Source organism: Halichoeres trimaculatus, unplaced genomic scaffold (genome assembly GCF_033239565.1).
Source record: "Halichoeres trimaculatus isolate MK-OKI-2021-1 unplaced genomic scaffold, fHalTri1.1 fHalTri1_scaffold_2, whole genome shotgun sequence".
Taxonomy (NCBI): domain Eukaryota; kingdom Metazoa; phylum Chordata; class Actinopteri; order Labriformes; family Labridae; genus Halichoeres; species Halichoeres trimaculatus.
The window spans coordinates 30,994,454-31,022,286 of NW_027437180.1; the positions used below are offsets into that span (position 1 = coordinate 30,994,454).

At 40.7% G+C, this 27,833-nt stretch overlaps 1 protein-coding gene across 1 annotated transcript in view; it reads right to left on the reverse strand.

Annotated features, from left to right (window-relative positions):
* LOC141803374 (multiple PDZ domain protein) overlaps nt 1-27,833 on the reverse strand; it is a 47,079-nt gene that overhangs the window by 11,371 nt on the left and 7,875 nt on the right. The window contains exons 12-33 of the mRNA XM_074687359.1: nt 27,459-27,672; nt 27,046-27,117; nt 26,377-26,456; nt 26,137-26,283; nt 24,565-24,750; nt 23,717-23,878; nt 23,204-23,413; nt 22,377-22,553; nt 20,126-20,249; nt 18,110-18,308; nt 15,641-15,682; nt 11,404-11,730; nt 9,556-9,699; nt 8,764-8,941; nt 6,685-6,795; nt 6,261-6,323; nt 5,740-5,811; nt 5,156-5,255; nt 2,786-2,994; nt 2,305-2,396; nt 2,085-2,214; nt 1,766-1,858 (exon numbers count right to left, since the gene is read on the reverse strand). Of these exons, the coding sequence (XP_074543460.1) occupies nt 1,766-1,858; nt 2,085-2,214; nt 2,305-2,396; nt 2,786-2,994; nt 5,156-5,255; nt 5,740-5,811; nt 6,261-6,323; nt 6,685-6,795; nt 8,764-8,941; nt 9,556-9,699; nt 11,404-11,730; nt 15,641-15,682; nt 18,110-18,308; nt 20,126-20,249; nt 22,377-22,553; nt 23,204-23,413; nt 23,717-23,878; nt 24,565-24,750; nt 26,137-26,283; nt 26,377-26,456; nt 27,046-27,117; nt 27,459-27,672 (3,132 nt within the window). The remainder of the gene's footprint in view (nt 1-1,765; nt 1,859-2,084; nt 2,215-2,304; nt 2,397-2,785; nt 2,995-5,155; nt 5,256-5,739; nt 5,812-6,260; nt 6,324-6,684; nt 6,796-8,763; nt 8,942-9,555; nt 9,700-11,403; nt 11,731-15,640; nt 15,683-18,109; nt 18,309-20,125; nt 20,250-22,376; nt 22,554-23,203; nt 23,414-23,716; nt 23,879-24,564; nt 24,751-26,136; nt 26,284-26,376; nt 26,457-27,045; nt 27,118-27,458; nt 27,673-27,833) is intronic.

Sequence of the window (27,833 nt, forward strand, 5' to 3'; positions counted from 1 at the left end):
AATGGGAAAAGCTTGGGCCTAGCAAACCAAGTAGTCTAGGTTGCGTGTCCAATGAGGCTTGAGTGAGCCTGGACTGGACTGAATCCAATCTGTGGCACCTTATCCTCTCTAAATAAGCCAGAAAAATATGATGTTCAAATATAGGGACGGTTCATTTTAAAGCTCTGGTGAAGATCTTTACAATTGTTTTATTGGTGGCACCCCCTGTAGACAAAATGAAATTGATCTTTTTGCAGATCTTGCCTTAGCAATTTGCAACCTGCAACTGATTCTTTCACAAAGCATTGTAACAGTATTTACAAACATCAATAACTACAAAGAGGTGATCCTCTTTTGTGGCACATCATTTAGAAAGATCAGTACTGTTTTGAGGTTGTTAGAAACTAAAAACTCCTCAAAGCTTTGAGTTATTCCCAAAAAGCTGTGGTAGAAATATAGTGCAGTGGTTTTCAAAGTGGGGGCTGGCCACTAGGGAGCACAAGGGGGTCCTCAAAAAATTGGAGGGAAGGGGAAAAAGTAGAATCAAATTATTTATTCATTTTTCCATTTGTAATTATGTTTAGGGTTTTTTTGTAAACATTGGTCCTGAACATACAAAACGTAAAGTGCTGGGTTCACAATTTGGATTGTACCTATCCCCACCTTGTGTGACAGCTGCAACTTCAGCATGACGATGTTGTGATCTGTATTGACCTGGCGGTTTGCCCATATTATTAAAAGACTGAACTGAACTTTGAGGCTCTCCCCCTGTCTTACTACTGGGTACATGTAAGAAAGCAGTACCCCACCTTGGCTGACAGAGCCCTGAAATGCCTTCTCCCTTTTGCAACAACCTACTTGTGTGAGTCTGGCTCTTGTAATAATTTCCTGTTTTAAACAAATGTAACAATTATTGAAAAGTTAATCAAAGTTTGAAAATACATTCTCAATGTTGACATTTCGTTACATATTCTGAAGCATTGTCTGTTGGTTTCCAAAGGGGGTCTCTGGCCAGGAGCAAATGGTTTTTGGGGGGCCTAGGCATAGTAAAGTTTGGGGACACCTGATAAAGTGCACCTACATTATAGATGTTAAATTGTACTTTTGACAACTTTTTAACAGATTTTTCACACTAAGTGTGAGTGACCAGATTCTTAAAAGACATCACAATGGCCAAAACTATGGATAATAAACTAATGCCTACAGTACCAATAATAACAATAACCATACAGAGATTAGTGGCACAAGATTATCTAAAACTAAAAAAGGGTCTTATAAGGTTTTTGCTCCTGAAACAATAAAAACATGCGACTGATTTGTGAGTTAGTCCCTGAGTCTGAGGACTGATGCAGCAGAATAAGAGGTCACCTTCACTTTTAAGTTTTGTATGCGGTATCAAAGTAAGATCAAAGTGTTTATCCTGTGATTGAATGAGCTGTGAGAAGCTGTGTGATGTTAACAGGAGCTGAGTTATTTAAAACTCTAAAAGTTATTGAAGTATCCTGAAACAAGTACCTGGAATCCAATCAGGTTGAACAGTAAGAGACCTACATGCCTTGGTTATAGTAATCCAATAATAGAACACGACACTCTGACAGGGCCAACTGTATTTCTGTCAAGTACAATTGAACATTGCATCTCCTCAGTTCAAACAATGACTGCATATAAATAATAAATGAAGAAGTGATGATTCACTCGGGCTTCACTAAGTACTGTTTTTCCTATGCAAGCAGACAGATTCATGTTATTGATGAAGATGTGGAGGATGCTACTGGTGATGTCACACCTTACTGGCGGTACCGAGCGGAGTGAGGGACCTTACAACTACTCCTTCTTTGGACTCGTCTTCAGCCATGCAGATGCCAAGACCAGCATAGTCCTGAGGGATATGAGAAGGTAGAAACAAAAGTAAACAAGAGCATGAGTGAGTGTTTTTTATGGGAGCTGCAGTTCCTTTCAAACAGCAAATACGAAGTGGGCAGGTTTTACACATCTCTTTGCAAGAAGACCTTTTCCACAGTGAGAGTTTGCTCCTACTCTGGTTGTTTGAGTTGTGAAATGCAGCAGCAGGAGGCCTGACAACAGTTAAAACCAAAGTCTAACACCTGAGGTAGGATGATGTGCTGGATGTCTTTGGATAATCCTCCACACCCTGCAGAGTCTCCTCTGGAGTCCACTGCATCCTCACACCTGGCTGCGGATCCCTGGGTTGTTTGACCTGGAGCTGTTTTATTCCTAGCAAGAAAAAATAAATAAATAAATGAATGAAAGAAAAAAGAAATAGCGGAAATATAACACCATCAACAAAACCCCTCTGCATGTTACCTGATGAGAATAATCTTGACCTTAGATGGAGCATTATTGATGATGGTGGATGCGTTTTGATGACTCCGGCCATACAAGATCTGACCGTTGATCTGGAAGGAAATTCAGGTCAGTTTTTGTTTTTCTTGTTTGTTTCGGTTTATTCCATCCATCCCCACATTCTCTTTACTTTTACCATGTTTCTCCTCACTCCCCTCCCCCTCTTTGCTGCCAGCAGCTTCTCGATTTTCCTCATCATCTCTATTACATGGTTCCTCGTTGTGAGAATCCAACCCAGCACCAGCCATCTTTCAAATGGTAATTTGTCTGATAAATTTCCCGTGCTGGTACTCGAAGCTGTCTACTCATCCATGCCTCCTACCCACAACCCACTGCTCTCTTTATGCTGCTCTTAATTTTGACTCTGATATTTTGTCTCTCTCTAGGATTGCATTCCTTCCATCCCACAAAACCCCTCCCCATCTGTTCATCTCCCCCTTACCTCCAGTAGCTCGTCTCCAACCAATATCCTCCCATCTACACCAGCAGGTCCTTGAGGATCTATGTCCGCCACATAGACCGCCATGCGGGCCCTGGAACCCTCCTTGTTCCCTGTGAGGCTGATTCCCAGGCCGTGTGCTGCAGGGTCCTTTTCCAGCTCAATCATATGGAGCCTCCCAGACAGGCTGCCATAACGCTGAAGCATCTTTTCTAGGAGAGGCAGAGATAACCAACAAGAGGTTGTTAGAAAGAAGACATGATGGGTACATAAAAAAAGTGTAGAATGCTACATGTTGACTGACACTTCATGTGGAGAGGAGGCATTACAGCCTAGAGGAGCTCAGTGTGAGGGTGTGATGCTGCAATTTGTCTGGGAGGGATGATGTCAGTCATGTTGAGAGAAAGGTGACAGATGTCTGTGTCTTTGTATATAGCACATACTGTATATAGAAAAACTGGATTAGGCTCATGTGCGAAAGCTCGTGCTCGGTGTGGGCATTTGTATGTGTGCATATGTGATCTGTCATTAAAAAAAGGATGATGAAACTGTAAATCTGTGCCAGAGTGGGACTGGGAGTGTTTGATAATTAATCAGTGTGTTCAAGCCTGCATGCTTGTCTATGTGCTTTTGTGTAGGAGCACAGGTATTTGCATGATTCAGATTAACATTTGAGTAAAATTAGAATGGTTTGCACAGTCTCACTTAAAGGAGCCCTGTGGACTTTTTGACCCTAAGTTTATGATTCATGCATTTATGAGGGAACCGCTTCTCTTTTAAAGCATGCATGTGCACAAGTACGCACCTGAATGAAAGGATTAATGTTGAATTTCAAATAGACATTCACCATCATGGAAAAGACAAGATTTTTTCAAATACTCAAGTCAATCACACACTTGAAAGTGGCTCTCCATGAACATATTAAGGCCTGGGTCAACTTCCTCAGAAGTCTAATTCATCTTTCTCCAATTTATGAGCACCTGGTTGACCTTATTCAAAAGAACACGGGAAATGAGCACAACCATGTCATATACCTCTTTTAATTTCATGAGGCACAGGGGAATTAGCATAATTTAATCAAAGTGATGTCAGATGGGGTCTTAAATACTTTAAACATGATTGAAACAATAGAAAAAATGCCAAGAAAAACAAAATATAATTGTGAATATTTCTCGAAATAAATGCAGTACAATAATACCCAAGACATTTGACATCCTAGGTTCTACTTTGACTTGGGAGACAGGGAGAAGTAGAATAAAGCATGTGGATATCCCTGATCAAAAAAAGTATTTAAAAAAAAAGAAAAAAGAAAAGCCTGGTGCTTTTTTTATATTTAACTTTTTGTCTTCCTGTAATTATGAATGACATTATACACGCATAAAAACAGATGTGTACAAAAAAAAAAAAAAAAAAAAAAAAAAGGTCATGCAGTTACTTGTTTTCACCACAAGGGGAGCCCTCAGACCGTTGGAAAGAAGGAGATGGCTTTGAAGAGCAGGAGTTTATTATCAAAAGATTTCTTGGAGGTCAGCCAGTCTAAATGAAGCAAATGAATGGTTTACTGACCAAAACAAAGATGGCAGCCTCCCATAAGCACTCTCAACTAACAGGAAAACATATTTTTTACTCCAATTTAACAAGAAATCTCATATTGCCTTTGTTTTTGGAGATGCAAGGTTGTAATTGTCTCTGAAAACATTTTGATTTCAAAGAAAATTCTTTGGATTTCAGAGAAACAAACAAAGATTATCATTGGAAAGCCATGGGTCTCATGGAGCAAGGTTTTGACGGCAAGTCCCTATAGCGCACCATTTATGTTGATTGTGCCAGCTTTAACCTTCTGGGGTTACATCAATTGCTTTTTGCACTGATTCCAGTTTACTAATCATGTGTAACGTCATGCATCTTTGTTTATGTTTGACATTCTATATATTGTAGCTCCCAGTTGCACTCCCACAGATATGAACCACTTTAGAGCAAATGAAAAGTATACGATCATGGAGATGTTAATATTGTCCAAAGAACAAGATACCAACAAAAATGAGTTTTTCCTCATTTTGTGGAGTGAATATTTATGCTTACTAATGTAAACTGTTAACTATTCATGTGACATGTAACCATATTCACATCAAGTTCCTGTTTTAGGGACAGTGAGAGAAGTTTCTCCCAAAGCTTTCACCTCAATCTGTTCTGACCACCTTGATAAAGTGTGCTTCATTTGAATGCAGGAGTGACTTCAAAAAGGGTTCACTCTGTGGTAGAGTGGAGGTAGGGAGGCAGCAGTTTGAGCATGAGTGCACACAGCATGTTTTGCTGAGGGCTACACAGGATCCTTGTATATGTCTGTGTGACATCTTTATGCTGCAGACTTACTCCTGCCAGAGTTGTCCTCATCTTCAGCTGTAGCTGCAGTTGGTGTTGTGACCATTATGGGGCTCCTGCGATGCTTTCTATCGGATGTCGGAGAAGGTACCTTTGGGAGAAGCCTTGCATTATTGAACAGGCAGAGTTAGAGATGCCTCAAGGGTCCTTCAGGCATGAGTTGGACTACCCCTGAGGCCTGTTCACTGTGCTTGATGTAGCAGTAGGAAAGCTGATGAACAGGATGAATTAATGAACACAGATTTAATGCTGGCTAAAAATAACATGAAAGATGACCAGAATCATGCATTATTTTGTAACCAACTTACAAGTGCAAGAAAAAATAACATCAAACGAATGTGCCGTCTATTTAGAGACTTAGGCATCTCCACCAAAGAGAAAAAACAAAGGGTTTAAACAAACAAGGTAGCTGCAAGGGACTTTGAACTATAAGGGTTCTATCTCCAAATATGCACGTTAATTAAGTTTTTGGAAGTTGGCTTAGTGCAAATGCTAATGTGAGACTTCTTTTAGGATGCTGCATACCCATGATAACACACTCGCACACAGAGATACACGCACAAACATGTACTAACCTTAAATGGGGTTGGAGTGAAAGGGTTTGTAGAGGGGAGACTAAGGAACAGACCACTGAGCGTTCCTGATTCCTATGGTCAGGAGGGGGAACACAGACGGAGTCCCAAAAACATCAAAACATAGCTCTACCTCTCCAAAAAGCCGTTAAAGCTGTCTTTTTTAGAATACCATGTGGGTGTTTCTGACTCATCACTCTATATATAATGTAGTGTATACCCAACATTCTCCATACAATAGATACACAGCTGAACATCAGTGTGTGTGTGGGAACAGAAACTGACAAAAAGGATTTACAGCTTGTCATCTTTTCCAGAGAAAACTAAAGTAGTGATCACGACTTAAAACCACAAAAAACAAGCTACTCTTCTTGGACTTATAACAAAGTAAGTGATATACATTGCAAGCCATCTATCTCCAGTACTATTTGTATATCATCTAAAACATGCAGAACTTTTTAGACGTCAGTTCATCTTCTTAAAGCAGCGGTTTGAAGCTCAAGTATCCAGTAGATCAGTGTTACCTTGCTGCAGTAGGAGTTGGACTGTGGTGTAGTAAGTCTCTCATGGTTGGTGAGCATAGGGGACTGTGGGCGAAACACAAGATGCAGAGTAGGAAGATAAATATCTATACGACTGTGAAACAAAAATCCTTTAAATGGTACAACTAATGTTATCCAGTAAGCTTTGTGTCCAGAGGACATTATATTGTACTGCTACAGCCTCCCACACATAACCTTACAGAAACTTCTGATGGAGCTGTCCAACAAAACATAAACTGCACCTTCTGTTTGCATCTACTGAAAAATGAATCAGTGTGTAAGAATCTCTGCCCTGAAGAGAACCCAGTACAATATGGAATATTTTACATACCTTAACACACATTACACGCTTGAATCTGAGTTTTTTCCTGTGTTTTGCTGTGAGCTATCTTCTGAGAGACAGTACCTGGGATCTGTGTTTTCCAGACTGTACCAGGAAGACCATAGAGAATCCAGCCCTGCGAATAGCCTCCACTGCCTGCTCATGGCTGGCATCTCGAAGGTCCACACCGCTCACCTTGGAAGTGTCAACAAACATGAAGCAGATATTAAACTAAACACTCCTGTTTGTTTCATGTCATTTACAAGTGTCTCAAAGAAGTGTTACATTTTAACAAAATGCAACACTTTAGTCCTACTTTAATGTTATACTCCATTTCAGTAGAGTGTCTGCTACAATTTGGTGTTAGTTGCAGGTTTGTACGATAATTTGTTACCTAACAATGTTGAAAATGATGATGACCCAGTACATATTTCATATCACGCATCTTAGTATCCAGAATATTACCAGGATCTGGATCGTACTTTTACATCTGACAGAAATTATGGTGACTTTGTCTTGTATTGTTTTGTAAAGCAATCCGACCATTTATCATGGAGTTATACACACATATGGTGAAAACGGCCCTATCTCACAGTGATAAAGAATACTCTAAAGAAGTCCTGGATCCAGATGTTGATCGAGATCGCCACCAAAATGTAATCACTTCTTCCTTATCCCATTTGAACATGTCCTGAAAAATTCATCAAGGTCTGTCCGTTACTTCTTGAGTTATTTTGTTCACAGACAAACAGACAAACTCACCCAAAAACATAACCTCCTTGGCGGAGGTGAAAATAATCAAATCCATATATTCAGCTGAAACTAGTGCACAGTTAGCTTAACAAAAGCTAGACACAATGTTTTTTTTCTTCAAGAAAAATATATGCTAATTTCAAAACTGATGCCAGCAACCTGTTCCCACTGACACGGTTAGCTGAAGGTCTCCAGTTCAAAGGGTCACTCTTCAAACTGAGCTGACAGAGACACGTTCACAAAATGTCAGGCTCAAAGAAGACAGTTGTTAAAGAATTATCAAACAAATCAAATCACAGCTGTGTGTGGTGTTATTGCAGACAGAGGGTGAAATAAAATAACTGCTCAACCAGAAATGCCAAGCTTGCAGACCTTCCTAAACTTTTAGTACCACCCCATTAACCTCCAATCCTAAATTTAGATCCCAGTTCCTCTGGTCAGAAAACCACACGGTTCCTCCCTTTTACAAGCTCTTGCTTTTGCAAAAAAAAAACAGCTGCCATCCAGCTGCATATGTTGCTCCTATGTCAGGTAAAAATAGGACAACATGTCACATTAAAATCTCCAGAAATTGGTCTCCTTGGCTCCCGAGAGATAAACAAGTATTGTTAAAAAGAAGGTGATGCAACACTATGGTAAACATGGCTGTGTCTTTACTCTTCTGAAACATGGTGTTGGGATCCATTTTCATAAAAACAATAAAATCAGTGTTTGATATGTTGTCATTGGATTAATATCAAAGTATATATGGTTGAAATATTTCAAAACAATCAAATTTTTCAATGTTTAAGCAAATATTTTTTGGAAATTGGAGTTGTGCTTGTTTACAGCCTGGTACAAAAACAGCTTTTGCCTCTATGACTCATTTTGTTGATTTTGTCAACCCTATGGGAAGGATCTTTTTTGTGTGTCTCATCGGTATGATGAAATCAGGGCTCAGAGCTATGCAAAATTAGGCATACTTTTATGTAAATGGCTGATTTGACTGACAGGCAGGCACACTGTAGCTGATTGCCAGGTGGCCTCGACACTACCTATTTGTTTCTTGCTTAGCTGGGAGATAGCTCCATCTTTAGCCTTTCTTTCTCCTCAACAGAAGCCAAGAGGTGACGTGGCTGAGATTACATCCATGTTTTATACAGTCTATGATTAGAGCACATGCAGCCTCGAATCAGCCATGGTGAAAAGCGTAATAACAGCTGCCCAAGCTGTTTTGCTACTTTTTAGTCTGTTTGCCACTTACAGGCCCTTATCAAGTATGAGGAGCCATTTATACACACAAACACACACACAAACACACACCCCCACACACAAAAAACACTCTTGCACTCTGCTGTTCCTAATAGTCTGTGCCTGCTTTACACAAACACACATATACACACACACACACACACACCCACTCACACACACCTCGAGTATCCTGTCTCCAGTCCGGAGGGTGCCATTATGTGCTGCTGGGCTGTCGGGGCTGATGCTCTTGATGAAGACTCCCCTCATCATCTCTCCACCGCTCAGTCTGCGGCCCATTCCTCTGCCTCCCATTATGCTGATACCCAGGGACTGACCCGGTGCTCGAGTCAGCTGCACACTGGAACACACAGCAGGAGACGAGGAAAATCCACACATATTCTCACTGAGCTAAAAAAAAGCCCCTTTTGTTAAGTATTTGTGGAGTGATGATAAATGCACTGTATGTCTTCTATATGCCTCATGAGGCACGACTGGGTTGAAGCATTACAGCAAAAATGCACAAGACAGAGAATTAATCCAGTGCTTGTGCCTCTTTTTTCTTCCATGATATCCTCTGCTTAGGGCTGCGGATGGAGTTTCAGAGATTAAGTCAAAACAATAGATTATTATACCTGCCAGGGAGAGACGCACAAAAGCCGATCTTTGCATGCAGTGCAGCTTATGTGATTTATCCGAGCAGGATGCAGTCGTAAACGCGATAAATACAGTGTGTGAAAGTACTTGCTTTCTCTAGGTCAGAGAAATATGAGCGTGTTGAGTCTGCACTGGTGCTACTCTACCCCTCCTGTGAACATAACCTGAGCACATGAGGATTTGGCTCAGCCAAGTAGAGAGAGGATAAAGGACATCATGGGCAGAGGGTAGATAAAGTAGGAGAGAATCTGAAATCTGAAAGAAAATGTATTAAAAGAAAAAAAAATTACTTGATACTTACATCACGGAGTCACTAACCTTCTAGGTTGATCCCAGGATGTTGCTGTATGAGAAAAAAACTCCTCTTCTTCCTGGTACTGACCATCCACTTTTACCTCTGGCTTTGGTACATGCCCACCTCCACTTGTTTTGTCCTTTGGTGGAGATTTTGTAATCTGCCAGCTGGTGGTCAGAAAACAGAAATAATTTTAGGACTTGGACTTTGTGATGTGTTATGGAAAAACAATATCTGTACAAGTTTTCCTCTTTTTTAATTTTACATATTTTTATTCTGTTATCAAAGTAACCGATAGAATAGTAGTACTGTAATAATAATCTGATTTACTAATGGTTTAAAAAAAATCTATTTTATAACTTATAAATCATTCAAGACAATTGTATTACTCAGTGATAAAATATATTTCCTCTAGCTACACGGATGTGAGATTTTGCTGCTTGCCTCTGCTTTTCCTCTTATTTCAGCATAATGTTGTTGACTTTTCTAGTGCTGGTATTAAAACAGACATCTGATGATATTACAAAATATTCTTAGCCATGTTTCCTTGTTTTCTGACATACTGCCATCCTTCTGATCCCAAATTATTGAAAATAATAGTCTCAACCCTTTCTCTGCAAGTTAAGTAGCATCCCGCTCGATCACACTTGCAGAATTTCTGTGGATAATAAGGCATCCTGGTGTACTTTGTAATTTTTCAAACTCCAGTCACACTCTGACACTTGGCCAATGGTGACTTTTATTGGCAGGCCTTGAGAGGATCCACTGCTTTAGGTCCAAATAGCCCTGAAAATGCACATTTTCTGCCAGCAAGGTCACATTAAGGTAGAAAATGTGTGCATGTGTGTGTGAGGGGGTGTTAACACATACATTTATATATAGAGTATCTTTGTATATATACACCGTGTATGTGTGTGTTTGAAAGTGTGAAAGAAGAAGGTAGAGAAGGAGAGAATTTTTCATGAATATATTTAACGGTGGAGGGCTGTAATAAGCCCGTGGAGGTGAGTGATAGTGGTGCTATCTGCACAGCAGGAGCCTATAGCCAGTTAAGTTACAGAAGAGGCCAGAACAAATGGTTCCACCAGGCCTAAAAGAGAGCAGCCAGGACAGGAAGAGCCAGGCAGGGAGGAGGGGCAAAAATGAGGTAAAGAGAAAAAGACCAGAGCGAAATGACCAACGGTGGGAGAGATGAGAGGCAGGATGTAGACACAAAAGAGTCAAGAGAGAAGTCTAGCAGAGGAGGAGACAATGTATTGAAAGATAAGAGTGAAGAAAAGGCTGCTGAGAGAAATGAGAGCGAGGGGAGGAGGGAGAAAGGCAGAGGCAAGAAGATGGAGAGAAGGCAGCGACAGACAGAAGCGAAACAATTCATTTTCGCTGACAGTCAGCACTGAGATCCATAAGTGAACAGCTAAATATAACTCAGAGATTCAACATTCAGAGAAGCTTGTGCCTTTAGCTCAGAGAAGAATGGAGAAAGGGAAATTACAAGCTGGAGGAGCCTCGCACTGAGCTTGTTGCAGTCACTCACTGAAACACACAGTTCCCTCACAGACACAGTTAAGCAATGTGTCAGATAATAACTCAGATCATTAGTACTGTTTAATTTGCAGGGTAATTGAAATATGTGATGTGTTACAGCCATAAAACTATTGCTGTTGTAAAAATCAAAAGCCTGAGGTGAACACACTGAAAGGCAGACTGTATGGTGTATTTCAAAGGGAGAATTCTCTGCAGCCAACAACACGTAATAAACTGGAGCCTTGAAGTCTAATAAACCCTGAGACAGGTTTATCTCACACTCAGGGGCCCGAGTAAGGATTAGGTGACCATAAATAATAGGCTGGGATCCCTGAATCTAACATTACCTTGAGTCAGGGGCGGGCCTGATGGTAGGGACCACAGCTGAACCTTTGGAGGGAGCGCTGAACGAAGCAGAGGCTCTGACAGCTGCTGGATTTGGAGCTGCAGGTTTAACTTTGACCGAGGCCGAGGGTTTGAGGGCAGACGAGGCTTCGGATGGTACCACAGCTCTGACTGGACCTGGGGATCTGACCAAGGCTGAGACAGGCTCTGGAGAAGGTGGGGGTGGAGTGGGTGAGGGGGGGCTGCTGTCAACTAAGATTGATGCCAGAGGAGGTAAACACAGACGGCAGCGGTACTCGTCCACCTGGTGGGCTGGGACATAGGTTATACTGAGGGGAGGGGTGTGGGCAGAGAAGGGTGGGGTGGGGTGAAAATATGAATATTAACATGACTCATCTTTTCTGATTCTGTTTTTTTTTTTACAGTTAAACTTAAACTGAGGAATGTGATGACAAGGCACAGACAAATTAATGGTTTACATGCAGGATGGATTAGTAACTGCTGGAAAAAGAAGGTATAAAATGAACAAGTATCATTTTCATTATCTTAACGTCAATTATAGAGGAAGAAAAAAAATCGTAGTAATATTTGATTAAGAATATTTGAGCCTGACAGACTGCAGCCAGTAGATGGTCAGCTTATCCGAGTCTAAAGGTGGAAGAAAAGACATCTAACCTTGTTCAATCAAAAGGCACAAGACTGTTTCTGCACCCCTGAAGCTCATTAATCAGCACATTGATTTTTGTTTGGCACATTAACTGGGAATGTTTCCCAAAGTGTCAAAGCTGAAATATCTGTTCCTTTGTTACTGAAAACCTCCAAAACAAACAAATACAGATACACCATGATATTTGATTAATCTCTGAAGTTTCTGTAGGTTGATCAGAGTTCTTGAAACAATTTCTCCTCTTCTTTGAAAGGCTTCTTCAGTTCTGACCAGACTAGTATGGAGCTAGAAATATAAGCCTTGAAAATTATGGAGATAAGTGATATCTTCGATGGCTCCTGGAGGTGTCAAGGACATTATTTGTGTTAAGCTTCAACCACCTTCCCCTTACAGAGATGATTGCCTAAAAACTACTTATCTCCAACTAGGGTCGCAAAATTCCCAGAATCTGCAAAGTCAGAAACTTTCAACAGGAATTTATGAAAGTTAACTGGGAATTTATAATGAGGAACTTTGAAATAGCCAGGGTACACATACTCTTGCATAACTTTGGCTATAACAACCACATTTAATGCAAGTTCACTTGAATATCTATGCTATTCCTTGATCACATAGCAGCACTTGGCTGACTGCAGGGCTATTGAGGCTGCCCACAGCACATTATCATTAAAGGCACTACCTGAGGACAACATCGAGTCAAGCAAGTTTTGATAAAAACAGTTCAGAATTCCCTAAGCTTGACTTTCCATGGAAAGTTTCTGTAAATTTACTGGAAATGTTCCATTTCTTCGCAACTCTTACCCCAACATATAACATATAACACTGTTCTGAAGTGTCTACCAAAGCAAGTTGGGTCAAACAAACGGGGGGTCGACAACCCTTACAATAACCCCATGTAACAACCATTGGCACACTGATGGCCCTTGGAGGCATACATTTTCAAACTCCATCAACCAGTCGGTTTGGGAAAAAGGTGAAACGTCATCAAGAACAGTTCAGTTACTCTTTAGGATTAAGCTCATATACTTGGTATACCAGTATTTCTATGATCAATAATAAAGGGGTCACCTTTGCAAATTGGCATTAGAGGTAATATTTGATTGTCAATTGACCAGAGCAGAGCGACCTGAGCTAGCAGGTTAACACGGGCTAATGGTGCTAGCTCTGCTAACAGTAGCCTTACTCTGCTTCACAAAAATTTAGCACAAAAGGAAGGTGACCTGTGTTTGTTAGGTTATTTCTTTGTTTCAACAATACTTCTAAGCATTAAATCTTATACCACTGCAAAGTATGTTTATTACATCTGCCATGGAGGTTACATTTTAAGGGGAGTTTGTTTGTCTGTTAGTATGTCTGAGAACAATATAACTTAAAATCTAACAAACGAATCTTCATGAATTTTTCAGGAAGAGTTCAAAATGGGATAACGAGGAAGTGATTACATTTTGGAGGTGATCCAGATCACTGTCTGGATCCAGGATTTTTTCGAAGGATTTTTTTTATCATTATGAGATAGGGCCATTTCCACCATATGTCATTATAACTCCATGACAAATGGTCGGATTGCTTTGCAAAACAATACAAGACAAGGTCACAATAATTTCTGACAGATATAAAAGTAAGATCCAGATCCTGCAATATTCTGGATACAAAGATCTGGAATATGAAATATGTTCTGGGTCATCATAATTTTCAACACTGTCAGGTAAGAAATTATCGTACAAACTTGCAACTAACAACAAATTGTAGCAAACAGTCTGCTGAAAGGGAGTATAACATTAAAGTAGGACTAAAGTGTTGTGTGACAATCACAATATGCTTGACGGAGGTCTGTGCTCTCTAAGTGCTTTTTTAGTTTTGCTTTTAAATGGTGGGTTAAGATGAGGGAAGTCTTATTATCTTGTTGTGTTGTTGGGCCTAAGTTAACAAAATAAAATTTTATTTACATAAACAGGTTAATAAATTGGAAATTGTCCCAAAATAACATCCGTTGGAGTTTAGCACTGAATGAACATTGATTGATTGATTGATTGAAATGATGCCATATTTGTAAAGAACATGCATTTGTGTGATGAGCAGCAGAGCTGAGTATGTGGGCTGCACCCATGAAAAATTAGCAAAATTTTCTCCGCCAATGCCAAACCGCTTATTCTACCACTTTTTTTATTTCAAAGAAAACTAGTGTGAACTATTGAGTCTTGTATTCCAGATTTTACAGTCAGTCAACTTTTCTTGTAGTCAGGAATTGTCCAGATAGTGATCTGTGTTTCCTGTATGCATTTTTGCACATTTTTCTTTTGTCTCCAACCATTACATTTACTCACTATAGACTGACACCTGAAGCCATTTTTAATAATGATAAATCATTATCCTAGACCTGGAAACATAATCCATGAGCGACCACTCACAGAGGCGACTGTCTTACATGTCAAATGTTTTGAGGTGCTTTTATATTATGAATGTGGCCCAATTTTTTAGCACTGCTTGGGAAAGTGGGGAACGGGAAGAAAAAAATGTAGCATTTAATGTCACAAAGAGTCACATTTTTGATTCATGACAGCAGGTTGGTTAAAAAAAAGAAATTATGGTAATTTGTGTTTTGCATAAGCCCAGATCTATGTGAGCTATGGTGTAAATGATGTCATATACCTCAAGTGTCAAGGACGCCATAGAAGCCTCCCCCTCCTGCTTCCATTTTTGTATGACACTACCAGAAGACATGTTGTTTGGATCAGCTGAAGGAGCCAATCTCTGTCTTCCACTTGTGGTGGCAGAGTGAATATGGAGGTCTTCCACGCTAAGCTGTTGTGACTGAGCTGTATGGACAGCCTGTCTTGTCTCAACAGAGGCAGTTTGATGGTGACAAGCCCTCGCCCTTCCATGTCTGTCTTATTCTGAGGCTGCCAAAGCAACTCATCTGCCTCCACTCCTCTGCTAGTTTGTCTGCAGTGCTATCAGGAGGAGGCAGTGTGTGCGACTGAGTGTTTTTCTGTGTGCGTGTGAGAGAGAAGATACAGAATGAGTGTGTGTTCAGCTGCGTGTGTGTATGCATCTACGAGAGGCTCTTTAAAAAGCTCTTTTATTCAGAAGCACACTGTTCAAGGTGAGATGAGTGATGAATTATTCAGAGATATTTCCCATCGCGGGAAAAGGTGTTTTTGGAGGTTAGACCATTGAAAGTCTGTCTATGTGTGTGTGTTACTGTGCATCTGTGTGCCTGTAAAAGCAAGAGAGACAGGGAGAGAGCGAGTGGGTGTTTTGCAGGGCGGCAGGGTGGTGGAGGTGGGGCACATCTCCAATCAGCCAAACAAGTATTGTCAATGTGGAGCCATAACTGCTGATGTTAGAGCAAGTAATAATTTACCCACTTCCCCCTCGGGCAATCTTTAAAATTTCATCATCTAATCTAATTTAACATGACTGCAGCGCCTCAGTCAACTCTGACTGCAGAGTCAAAACAAGGTGGTGATGGAGATCCAAAGTGAGATCATTTACAGGAGACGATGCAGTGAAAGCCATGTTTGTGACTGTGGAGGAGATGTATTTATAAATTATGATGCACGTATACTCACTCAGTCAGGGCACACAGACCATCAGGATCTGCATGAGTAGATCTAGAAAATGTGAGCAGTATTCAATTATTTAATGTCACTGGCTGATTGTATTACTGCATTACTAAACAACATTACGGTACTTTCCTCGGTCTCTCTGGAAGAAAACATCAGCTGTCATAGTTTGAAGGCGAAGATCGTTTGAACCGTGGGAGAAGTTCAGATAAACAGAACATGACTGACTGACTTGTCATGTTTTTAAATGTAGCTGCTACATCTTTTTCCAAGTCTCAAAATCTTTAAAGAGCTGAGAATCTGAAACCAAGAAGTTCACAGCCCTGGGGCCATTGATACTGGTTCCTCTCTGGCATATATATATATACACAATATATTTATTTATTTATTCATTTATTTGAAACACGATTTGTACTGTAGTCCATTACTCAGCTATATTTAGCGCTACCCACAGTCCGCTCTGAGACCTGTCTGTAACATTATCGGATCCTGGTTATGTCCTACCATTGCTCATCTACCAACACCAACCTCACCAAGCAGAGCTAACGTAACCTCACTCTTCAATTTACTGATTGACTTTCCGGTTTGAACAGACCACTGCAGAATAACTGCTCCATATAGGTTGGAAAAAACATTATAACAAACAGTTTAATCCGTGTTTCAGCCAGTGCTCTATCTATCTCCTGTTTAGCTTTCTTAGATACAGAGACAAAGTGGAAGTGCTAAAATCTGCTGCTTATTGAGTGTCCACTTGAGGCTGGCTCTGGAAGTACCAGAAGTCACATACACACCAAGCCAAAGAAAGACATTTTCAAAGCAGAAATTAACCTATTTACAGCCTGGTTCAAAAAATGTCTCCTGTCTGAGTCGCTAATTTTACTGTCTGCACACACTGTACGGGGGGATTAATTTTTTTTCTAACTCTGCAGTTCAGAGGATATTAGATTGCAAGCCCGCCCAATCAGAGGCACAGCTCAGGTCATGTGACCGACAGGCGCCCTATAGCTGTATGCAAAGCCCTTGCCACTACCAATATGGCCTCAATAGCTGATGTGCTTTATTTTCTGTTTCAGAAACAGACAGGTGACGTCGAGGAGACTACGTCCATGTTTGATACAGTCTATGTATAGTACAAAGGTGGTACCAGTTAAAAAAGGAAATATCTATAGCCACATTTCTTTTACTTATGTCATAATTAAAACAATTCATTACAGGGCCAAACAGCTTTAAGAGACAAAATATGATGAATGTTGCATTTTGAAAAGGTTATTTTAAGATAAATAAAGAGGAACATGGATTGAATAGCAAAACCAGGTCAATACCTTAAACCCATCACAATGTAACAATACCAAGTGATCCCATTGATGTAGCACAGTAAGGGGGAGAAAGGGTGAGAATCATCATTGCAAATCAGATCTGTTCTTCTGTGCCTCTGAAAGCAGTTCATTTCCTGTGATGGGTTTCTGATGGTTTCATAATACTGAGGCGAGATTAAAAACTTACTTTGCCAGCCACAAAGACATATGGGACACACAAAAAATAAAAACAACAGCAAAAATAATTTAGAGGAGGGGAGATGATGTCCCCTGCTAAGCTGAAGTCACATTTCTTGTGATAATGTCATGATGTTATCTGTGTGTGCTGATGTCAAGTTGTAAAAAGGCACAGAAAGTATTATAACCAGTATGCACAGCAAGCATTGTATGCATGTACGAGCTCTGCTTCTCTTATTTTTTGTATTACACCTATTGAGGTTATTTAAATCTACCTGTTTCCTTTGCTGATTTCTTAGAAATGTAACACAGCCTCTTCCAACTGCAGCAAATGTCTAATTAGTCAGAATAAATGATGAAAAGAAGAAACATAAGGCACTTTGACATGTTGAGGCAGCAAAAAACACAGGAGCAAATGAGAAAATAATCACAAGCTTGGATCTATTTGGCCGCTATTTCATGATCTTAGCATTTTCACTGAAATGAATCCAAAGGTTGTTAGGAACACCTGTGCTTTTATAATTATCACAAGTCAAAATGTTGCCTTAACCGTACTCTATGTTTTCAGTTTCTACGAGAAACAAAAGAGGAACTCTGATGGCCATGGAAAACTTCAGCTCACCTACATTAGCTTTTCACAGCTCTCTGCTGAAATGACTACAGCTGTACTTCATAATGTCATTGGCTGCGTCAGAGTCATTTATCGTACTCTGCTTTGCAACAGTTAAGAAATGTGAAAGTTCAAGTGGCACTTGGGCCACTGGAAAGAGGATGACGCACACAGTATTGCGAATCCAGCCAACCTGTTCTCTTTTGATACGGATTAGGGATTATTGCGAACAGGAAATCCATCAAGAACTCAGCTCTTAAGAGTTGTGAGATCCACACTGTGAGGTCACCGTATGAGTCCACTGCTCATTTGTCAGCCCAGAACAAAACTCACACATACTGTAAAGCTGTTGGACAGAGACTGGCTCCTCACCTCATCTCTGGCCCTATGACAGAGAGTCTGCGGAGCATAGCCCGGGCCCTGGCGTTGGTCAGATTGGAGGTAGGTTCTCCATTGATGGCCAAGATGGCATCCCCAACCCCCAGCCTGCCATCCTGGCTAACTGAGCCCCCCTGGACCACACTGCGCACCAGCATGCCTGAGCCGTCCTTGATAGCACTCACCGACATCCCTGCCAACACGCGCACATACATAGACACAGACACAAACACGAGCACAGGTGAGTGGAGGGTTGGCTAAGGCTGCGTTGAATGTATGCCAAACAGACAGTCGCCCCAAACAAACACCTGACAGTGGTATAATCAGCATAATCAAGACAGACACTAGGCAGATTAGCACACAAACATGGCTACACATGCTTGACATTTACACAGCATCATCCTTCAGTCACACTGGCATAGGGTGCACAAACTCAATCGCACGCACACACACAAACACAGGGGGACAGGTGACTTTAGGGTGAACACATGCCAGCTGCACGGACACCTGACTTTGGCATTATCAAATTGGACACTAGGCGGATTACTCAAACACTTCATTAATGCAAACAGGCAGAAGCAGGTAAACCAGACAACACACACACACGCATACTCACACACCCACCCACACATACACACAACATGCATGCACATACACAACCTGCAGTCTCCTGCTATCTAATGGCAGACTATGCACACCCACACACTATGGTCGTACATAATTTGAATTGGTCAAAAAAAGACTTTGAAATGACTTTTTTTGATTAAATGAATAGTTTATTGTATTTTTGAATTACATTCAAATTACAATACAATCATAGTGCATGGAATACATTCATACTAAATACACAAATACTGCTGCTGACGGAAAAAAAAAAAACATGAGACACAAATATCAAAGACACCAGAGGAAGTCTACAGAGGCTAAGATTAATGTCTCTTGTGTTCAGGTCTATTACACAGCATGAAAATACTTCTCCTCTATGGCTAACATTACTGCAGCAAGTTTATATTTTGAGGTGTGGTTTGTTGCCCTCAGTAAAACCTCTCTGGAAAACAAGAAACTGACAATTACTGCGATAAGGTTACAAGATTCTCGAGGAGAAACCTCAAAATGAAAATGTTCATGTTTTCATTAAAACAAGGCAAGAACATTAGATCTCTTTTTAGTCCATAGAACCATTTACTTTTATCAATCTGCTCTGGGATCAATTTAGTCCTTATGGTGCAACCCTACCCATGTCCTTTCTCTAAAGATGGGCGTTACAGTAATTGAAATTAAAGCAAAACAAATGGTATGAAGTTATTGCTCATAAAAAATACCATCTTATGTCAGCCTTACAATGACCAAAACTCAGCCCATACAAAAAATATTACTTCCAAATTTCAATGAATCAAATCAACCCAAATAAATAAAAATCAACAAACCTCTATAAACTGTACTACATGAAATATCTGCCAAAAAAACTACAACATTTAAACAAAACCAAATAATGCAGTTAAATAAGGGCTGATCTTGATTTTCTTCTGTCTGTTTTTTCCAAACAGATTTTCATCCCCCTCACAAACGTACACATGCACACACACACGTACAAATCGCGTAGGTCCCTTTGCTTGTCTGGAGAAGAAAGATGAGCGCCTTAGCCCCTGTTGTGTCCTCTCTGTTATTTTTGAATAGAGAAACTTGCTTTTAGAGCAGCAAGATGATGTTTTCTGAGCAGTGGACAAAAACTGGTATAATGAGCTCAGCAGCCAATGTATATCTACATATTTTTTTAATCCAGCTCTGAATATTGCTTTGCACTATTTTGACCTTCAGACAGAATTTTGACAAACAAATGACTCTCACACAAACACCACACCCACACACTCTTAGATATAAGAGCCAATAACCTTCACCACTCCTCTTCAGGGCAGTCTTCACCACCACCGCCTATCAGTGTCATTAGCGCCATGCCAGTGACGTACACACACCAAGAAACCATCACCATGAGAAAGACGGAGAACATACCAAGGCTACGGTTGCCCCGGACAACAGTGATTGTCCTCTCAAAGCTGGTGCGGGGGGGCAGGGGCGGCGCTTGCTGCCTGCCATTGTCTCCCATGATGCCGAAACGACGATGAAGCTCGCTTTCCTAAAAGAAAGAGGTAGAAGGTACACTCAGTGACAAAGTTCCTGACGTAACAACAAAAGCAAAATAAAAAGTCTACTGCTAAGCTAGCTTTGAGAAATGTGCTAACCTCTAAACGCTAACAACATTGGAGAAGCTAAAATATAATTAGCCTGTTTCTTTAATAAGTTTTACTTTGTAGCATCGATGACATCATCACTTTGATGACATCATCACTTTGATGACATCACTCTTTTGACGCATTCCATGGGTGTGGTAATTCTTCTGTTTTTTTTTTTTTTATTTATTGTGTGGGGTGGCGGGAATTAGGAACAAAGCAGTGCAGACCTACAGAGAACCGAGCTAAGATATTTTTTGTTGACCGTTACTTTTATCATCCTTCACATCTTCTATTTCGCCTTAGTTTTTTTGTTTAGTTTTCATCCAGTGTGGTTTTCTTATTTTTGCCTTAAATACATGTTGGCTCGTTTTGGATTTTTGGAACAGGAAACTCTTTACACTGATCACCGAACCCTTTCCATCTTTGGACGTGTCACAAAAAAGGAAGAGCTTAACGTCGCAGTTGAACTTGAGTGTCTTACTCAAGTTCAACTGCTACGTTAAGCTCTTCCTTTTTTGTGACACGTCCAAAGATGGAAAGGGTTCGGAAAAAACAGCATGCTGAACATGCAAAAGATGACAATGCTAGCAGGTTTCAGTTTCTACCCTGTTAAAAGTCTTAGTTTAGCACATTAGCAAAAATATGCTTATTAACAGAAGGAAATGATAACTTCAGAAATCAAAAACAAAAATCTACACTGACAGAGTTAAATAAATTAATCCATGAAAAAGTGAATATATATTTTTAAATCCTGCTGAAGTAGTTATTTATCCAAGATACAGTCATTCATTCATCAGTCAATCATCAGTCAAGACATTTCAGTCTGTTCAAACACCGATGGGTGTGTACAGTCTAAGGGTGAGCTGCTTATATTGACACATGAGGCTCCATGCTGTTGGTCAAAGTAACAAACGTTGTTCAGCACCTAATGTTCTTACATCCTACAAAATAAAAGTTAAGTCCCCAACTGATGTTATCACAACCGATTAGATTTGTGGTGTGACAAAACATTATATATATTTTTCAAAGAAGTCTTCTGCCTGAGGGCCCTTTGGTATAACTCTAAGATGTAAAACATAAAGGAAACGAGACTTTGTGGTCCCATGTGCACGACCCAAACAAAAAGGTCTCGTCTTTGAACCTTCAAAGATGTAAAAGTAGCACTGAAGTTCTCAAGCTATCTTTGCAACAAGCCTGTCTTTGATGAAAAACTGACACTCTGCGCCTTGAGTCTTCTGAGTGTTGTGTGGGGGATATTGACGCAGTTCTGCGTGCCCTTGTGTTTAGATCAGGTGCCAATGTTGTGTGAGCCGTAAGTGCTTTTCATTAAGAGGCCATTGTTGGTAATTAAGCAGGAGGGAGAACAAAAGGCAGCCTCAATAGGATTGAGTTAAGACCACAATGGATGAACAAGTCTTTGACACGAAGCACTTTCTCTATACCTGACCCAGTGATACTGATACAGCCCGCTCTAAGCTCTCTTCTCTGCAGGATACACAGAGAGGACACACAGTCACACACGCACACTCCTCTTTCCTGGAGGAGCTAAGATGGCTACCAACAGAACGCATGGGAATGAGCAATGCTTCCTGTGTGATGGACTGCAAGGTTCACACCACAGCCGTGTTACTTTAACTGTCGCTGCAAAGATACTCCCTGCTGAGTCTTAGACATCAAACGAATAGAGAATTATAAAAGTATTTTCTCAAACAGGTGAGCAGAATTTTGTAACATGCAAACTAGTTTTTGGGCAAAACGGCACGTTTGAAAGTTTTGAGGAGGGCTGCACACAGCAAGAAAAGAAAATTGTAAAAATTTTGAAAAGCTTTTTAAGTTGCTGAAAATTTAAAGGTAGAAAATACAAAAAAATAAAATAGCACTGAAAGTGACTTTTTGTACAGCCACTGTAGTTTTTTTTTTCACTTTAAATTTTGTCAAAGACGCAGAAACTTTAAAAACAAACACTAAAAATTTGAAGAGATTGAGGGAATGTTGTTATTTGGGTGTAAAGATGGTGTTGTGTGACGTACCGTTGTAGCGTAACACGGGTGAACGATGCTGTTGTCCTCAAAGTTGCAGGTGTAGCTGCTGATGTTAGCCTCCGCCGTCTCAGCTAACAGACCGACCTGAGCGTGGCTTTCTGTGTCATCGCAGGATGCTCGGGTGCTTCTCTCTGAGATGGGTGTCAAGCCACCACACAACTCCAGCTGTGAATGCAGAAAATCCCAAATGTGAAATTCGGAGAGTTGAAAAGTAAACTGTGCTTAAATGAGAACAAATTCATATGGAAGTAAACAGGCTACAGAGGGTGACTGTAAATTAGACACCCTCTTCTCCTCTCCCCCTCTGTCTCCATCTGTGGTGTCGTTCAGCATTGTGTTCCTCTCTCAGCTGCATTAAATATTCAGACGGCCTGAAACTGGATTCTCTGGACCTTGTTACTAAGCCACAGTCCACAACAAAAAGAGGAGGAAATACTGTACTCACTACAAGAAAAAAGCACATGGACAAGAATTTTTCTTGTATACCTGTAGAGTATGTGTCTATTTTAGTTTGCAGATATGACATTCAAACACCTTTTGGTGCAGGAGGCCAACCAGGGCCTTACACCAGTTCAATGAGCATAAAAACCTTGAAGCAGTGGATTTCTATTCTTGACTTTCTTTTTTATTATTTGTGTTAGTAGCCAAAACGATGTCAATGAGGTTATCTCTAAAAATGTTCTTTCAAGTATTGCCCACTTAAACTGAAGAGATAAATAATATTTTTCTGTAACAGCTCCACACAGCACAAAAGGAAGAAAATACACTGAGATCGACCTTTGAGTATTTGAAATAATTAAAATCTTTCAGCATACCGGCAGTGGTTTGGCAACACCAATGCGGACAGGGCCATAGCCAGTGGACTTCAGGATGTGCACAGCGTAATCCAGACTGGAGCCTTCTAGATCAGTCTCATTGACAAACATGAGTCGGTCACCAGGAAGCAGACGACCATCTTGGTCTGCTACACCTCCAGGCACCAAGGACCGGATCACCAGAACTGTTTTTGCAGCATCCTCTGGATCCTGGAGTTATGTCAAATAAAAAGGGAGATTATTTATTGCAAATACATGCATAATATTTTAGTTAACTGACATTTATACAGATCCATTTTGCTAAAAAATGTGAAGCATTTGAAACTTTCATTTAAATCTGTTAAAGCATTCTCTGGTCTAAACTGCTTAGCACACAAACAAACAATTAAACAAGTCAATATGCTGCAGTCGTGTCTAAGTGTTCACCCTGACTAACCCTGCACTGATAATCTTAGAATCCATCTTATTACGGTCTGTTCTATTTGTGGAAAGGCTCAGGGGCATGGATCTGACCTGGTAGTCCAGGATACTGAAGCCCAGTCCTGTTTCGCCTTTCTCCAGCTCGACCACCTGAGCCTCTCTTTCCCACATGGCCAGGGGAGGAGACATGGGGGGCACGCCACGCTTGGTGATGTCCTCAGCTGTAGGACAGGGGATGACACAACCCTGATCCAGCTGGGGCGCGCAGAGAGGGAAGTAAAGACACAAGGGAGAGGGGAGGTTTGCATGAGAGGAGCTGATCACGAAAATAAAATGTTACAAATACAGAACTAACTAGAAAAGCACACAGAGAGCACAGACCTCTGCCAAGCATATTGTGATTGTCCCGCCACACTTTAGTCCTACTTTAATGTTATACTCCCTCTCAGCAGACTGTCTGCTACAATTTAGTGTTAGTTGCAGGTTCGTACTATAATTTGTTCCCTGACAGTGTTGAAAATGATGATGACCCAGTACATATTTCATATTCCAGATCTTTGTATCCAAAATATTGCAAGGATGTGGATCGTACTTTTATATCTGTCAGAAATTATGGTGACCTTGTCTTGTATTGTTTTGCAAAGCAATCTGACCATTTATGGTGGAGTTATAAACACATATGAGGAAAACATGCCTATCTCGCAATGATAAAAAATCCTTCAAAAAATTACTGGATCCAGACGGTGATCTGGATCACCTCCAAAATTTAATCACCTCTTTCTTATCCCATTTTGAACATTACCTGAAAATTTCATCAAGATCCTATCATTACTTTTTGAGTTATGTTGTTCACAGACAAACAAACAGACAGACAAACTCTCTCCAAAACATAACCTCCTTGGCGGAGGTAATAACTCACAACTCACAAACAGTCTCATTACCTTATCATTAAACTCAGCCAGCAGTTCTTTCAGTGTGAGACCAACTTCTTCGTCATCTTCCTCGTCACTGTCAGGAATAACAGGGGCCACAATGCGACAGCACACCAGGCAGACATTCACTGGCAGCTCCTTCAGGATGTTGACCACCTCCTTATGTGTCTCTCCAATAAGAGGGATTCCATTTATCTGCCAGAAGAAAAATTACATAGAAACACAGAAAGATTTGAAGTGACAACAGCTTACAATTTAGCACATGAAAAGAAGAATGATCAGAGAGTTAGCTGTCAACGGCTGTTTATCCTCATGTCAAACTGTCAGTGTGTATGACAGTTTGTATCTTTAACTTCTTGACTGCCCAAAAAGTGGATTTTTTAGTGGTGTTTCAGTTTCGGGTATCATGCAGCAATTAGTGGCTGGAAAACGTGGAGCTGCAGAGAGAACAATTAAAAGCTGAAAGCGACGAATAAATGGAGCCAGGCTCATTTAAAAACGGAGATGAACAATGGCTGCGCCACGCTGATGCCGTCTGAAAGAGATCAAAGGGTTGAGCTGCATTACAGATGTTAGCTGAGCGCTCAGAGATATGAGGGGCACGAGCCTGTATTCAGTGTTTTCTGTACTGCATGCAGAGCTACTTTATGTCCAATGATTAATCAGACTGCTAATCATGATGAGTGATATGAGTGGGTGATGAACTTGCCCAGTGGAGGAGGTGGAGGGCAAGCTCTGCCCCTGCAGCAGAGGAACAAATGCACTGAGGTACACAGACTCACACCCACCTTCTTATGACTGTTTTGCAGCCCTGAGGGAGAAAGTTTCGAACTGCACAGAGACTGCATGGTGTTAACTGAAGTCTACACATCTACAGTGTTCATGCACATGTTTTTAAATCAAACTTGACTATTTGATTCCCTTTAAGACTAAGAATTAATACCACTTTAGCAAAGCAGAACAAACAGCAATTGGCACGAATGGGGCATTTGAATGAAAGATATTCGAATCTAAAGGCTTTTTTTGCATATCATACACCTCATAGTTTTTGTCCATGCTAACCATTTATTCCCAATATTTGTCATCCTAAAGCTAAATCTTCTGGGGCTCAGATGTTCTCATTTTCCTCTCCCTCTGTATCTGTTTGGGGTTTGTAAATAGATCCATAAATGAGCTGCCATATTTACCATCAAATTTAAGACTTTAAAGACTGACTCACAACATGCCGCATTCTCAAGTTTTAAGTTGCAGGCTAGAATTAATTTCTTAATTATAGCAAAACAGACAAAACACAACTATTATTGAAGGTCTACAGGCACAATTAGCAGTTCAAAGACTCCCCACTTTCCAGAATCCCAAGAAACTCTTCTAAAGAGAGTCTCTTGGATTTTTTCTTGGATCTCTAAGATTGCATGTTTTTACAATTTGAACCCTTTTTACGCACAGGAAGATTTTATTAAAACCTACTTCTAATTGTTTAAATGAAAATCAAAGTGTGGGAATCTGAAGTGTAAATAAACCACCAGGAAGCCTATTTGTTAATAAAAGGGGTGATATAAGTCGCATTTACCACCAACTTACCTCAAGTATCTGATCTCCAGCAAAGATCTTGCCACTTTGTCCTACAGGCCCCTCCGGTAAGACGGAGCACAAGTAGTGATGTCCCGCCCGAGCCTCTAGACTTATGCCAAGACCACTTGTCTCAGCAAACCGCTCAACTTGACACACCTAAACAGAGGTGTAAGGAAGAAAATCAACTTCAGTGACATCAAAATGTAAAGTAAACGATTTTCATTGTGTTTTCATTACAAAAAAACATACAATGACTTCATATCGTGGTCCCACTGCATGCTGCCACCACCTCCTCAGATCTTCTGCTTCCCCGGGAGAGAACTTCACACCTGTAAAATATGCACCTGGATGTGACTCTGATGTCGCATATACACACAGAATGACAATGATGCCCGCAACCCACCCACATTAATTCATGTTGTTCCTGTTCTCGTGTCATCCAATCAGTAAGAAAATGATCCTACGAGGTATCATCACCTCTGCTGTTTCATAAAAAGGAGCCAACATTATCATCCTCGTTGCAAAGCAAGATGTCATCCCCAACCACTTAAGACTCAAACACACACGTGCAGGCATATTCACACCCACCATCTTGTGATTTCTTGGCAAACGAATGTTTTTCCCTGTTCATTTATTAGAACCTCACAGCAATCAGGGCATATTTGGCTGTGCTCTCTAATCAAGCCTAAAAATCCTTGTCTAAATAAAGCCATATATGCGAGCGGGACTAAAGACAAATCATCTGGAATGAGCTGAATGAGTTAGATAAACACATGACTGCACATTACTATAAATAGACTCTCATCAAAGAGCATGCTTCATTGCCACATTGCTGTTCCCTGAGCCCAATCAGCATATCAGACTAAGTCCCATGATCCAGTTCCAGACTGCATTGCAGCATGAGAAAGTGGAGCTTACCGTTTCTGGAATCATGTTGGGGTCGTCTGTTAGTGTATGCTTGCCGGCAGATTTCACGCAGCGAGATGATTCCTGGGAGACGGGGGAATTGTGCTTGAGTACACATGAAGAGATCCCAACACTCATGCAAACACTTGGGCTACAAATATAATGATTAGAAATCCCTGGCTAACTTTGTGACAAAGAAAACATGCACAACATAGCAAAGTTCATTACCAGGAAAAATGGAATCAACAAAATATGTTCTGCTCCTGATCTGAATAAATTTAACACGACAGTGCAGGAGGCTTATGTGGATAATTACTCACAGACTGAATTCCAGTGTGGATACCTTTAAATAACATGTCAGCTATTTGTTTAGTTACTTCATAAGCAATCCCCTAATGATAACAGTGAAACAACCACTCCCACACCTGTCTCTTGAATCTTGTTGAGGCCCACTCTGTAGGGATTGCCCTCATGAAAGCTGTGTGAGTGCCTGAGAGGCTGCAGGGGAGGAACTGGAGGCAGGATGTGACTCAGACGGACAGCCTTCCTGAGCAGCTTCAGCCTGACTAAAGGACCTGTCCTCCTCAGCACCTCCATGGCACGCTGCTCACTGCAGCCCTGCAGACTCACCCCATCCACCTAAAAGAGGAGATGGGATGTTAAAGTTTCGGAAGGAAGAAGAATACAAAAGAAAATCAGGTTTAATGGAGACAGAGGAAAACTTTTTTGTAAATAGATTGGAGGAAATGGGGGTACAAAAACTGCAGGTAAATAAAAAAACAAAAATCAATAGTAATCAA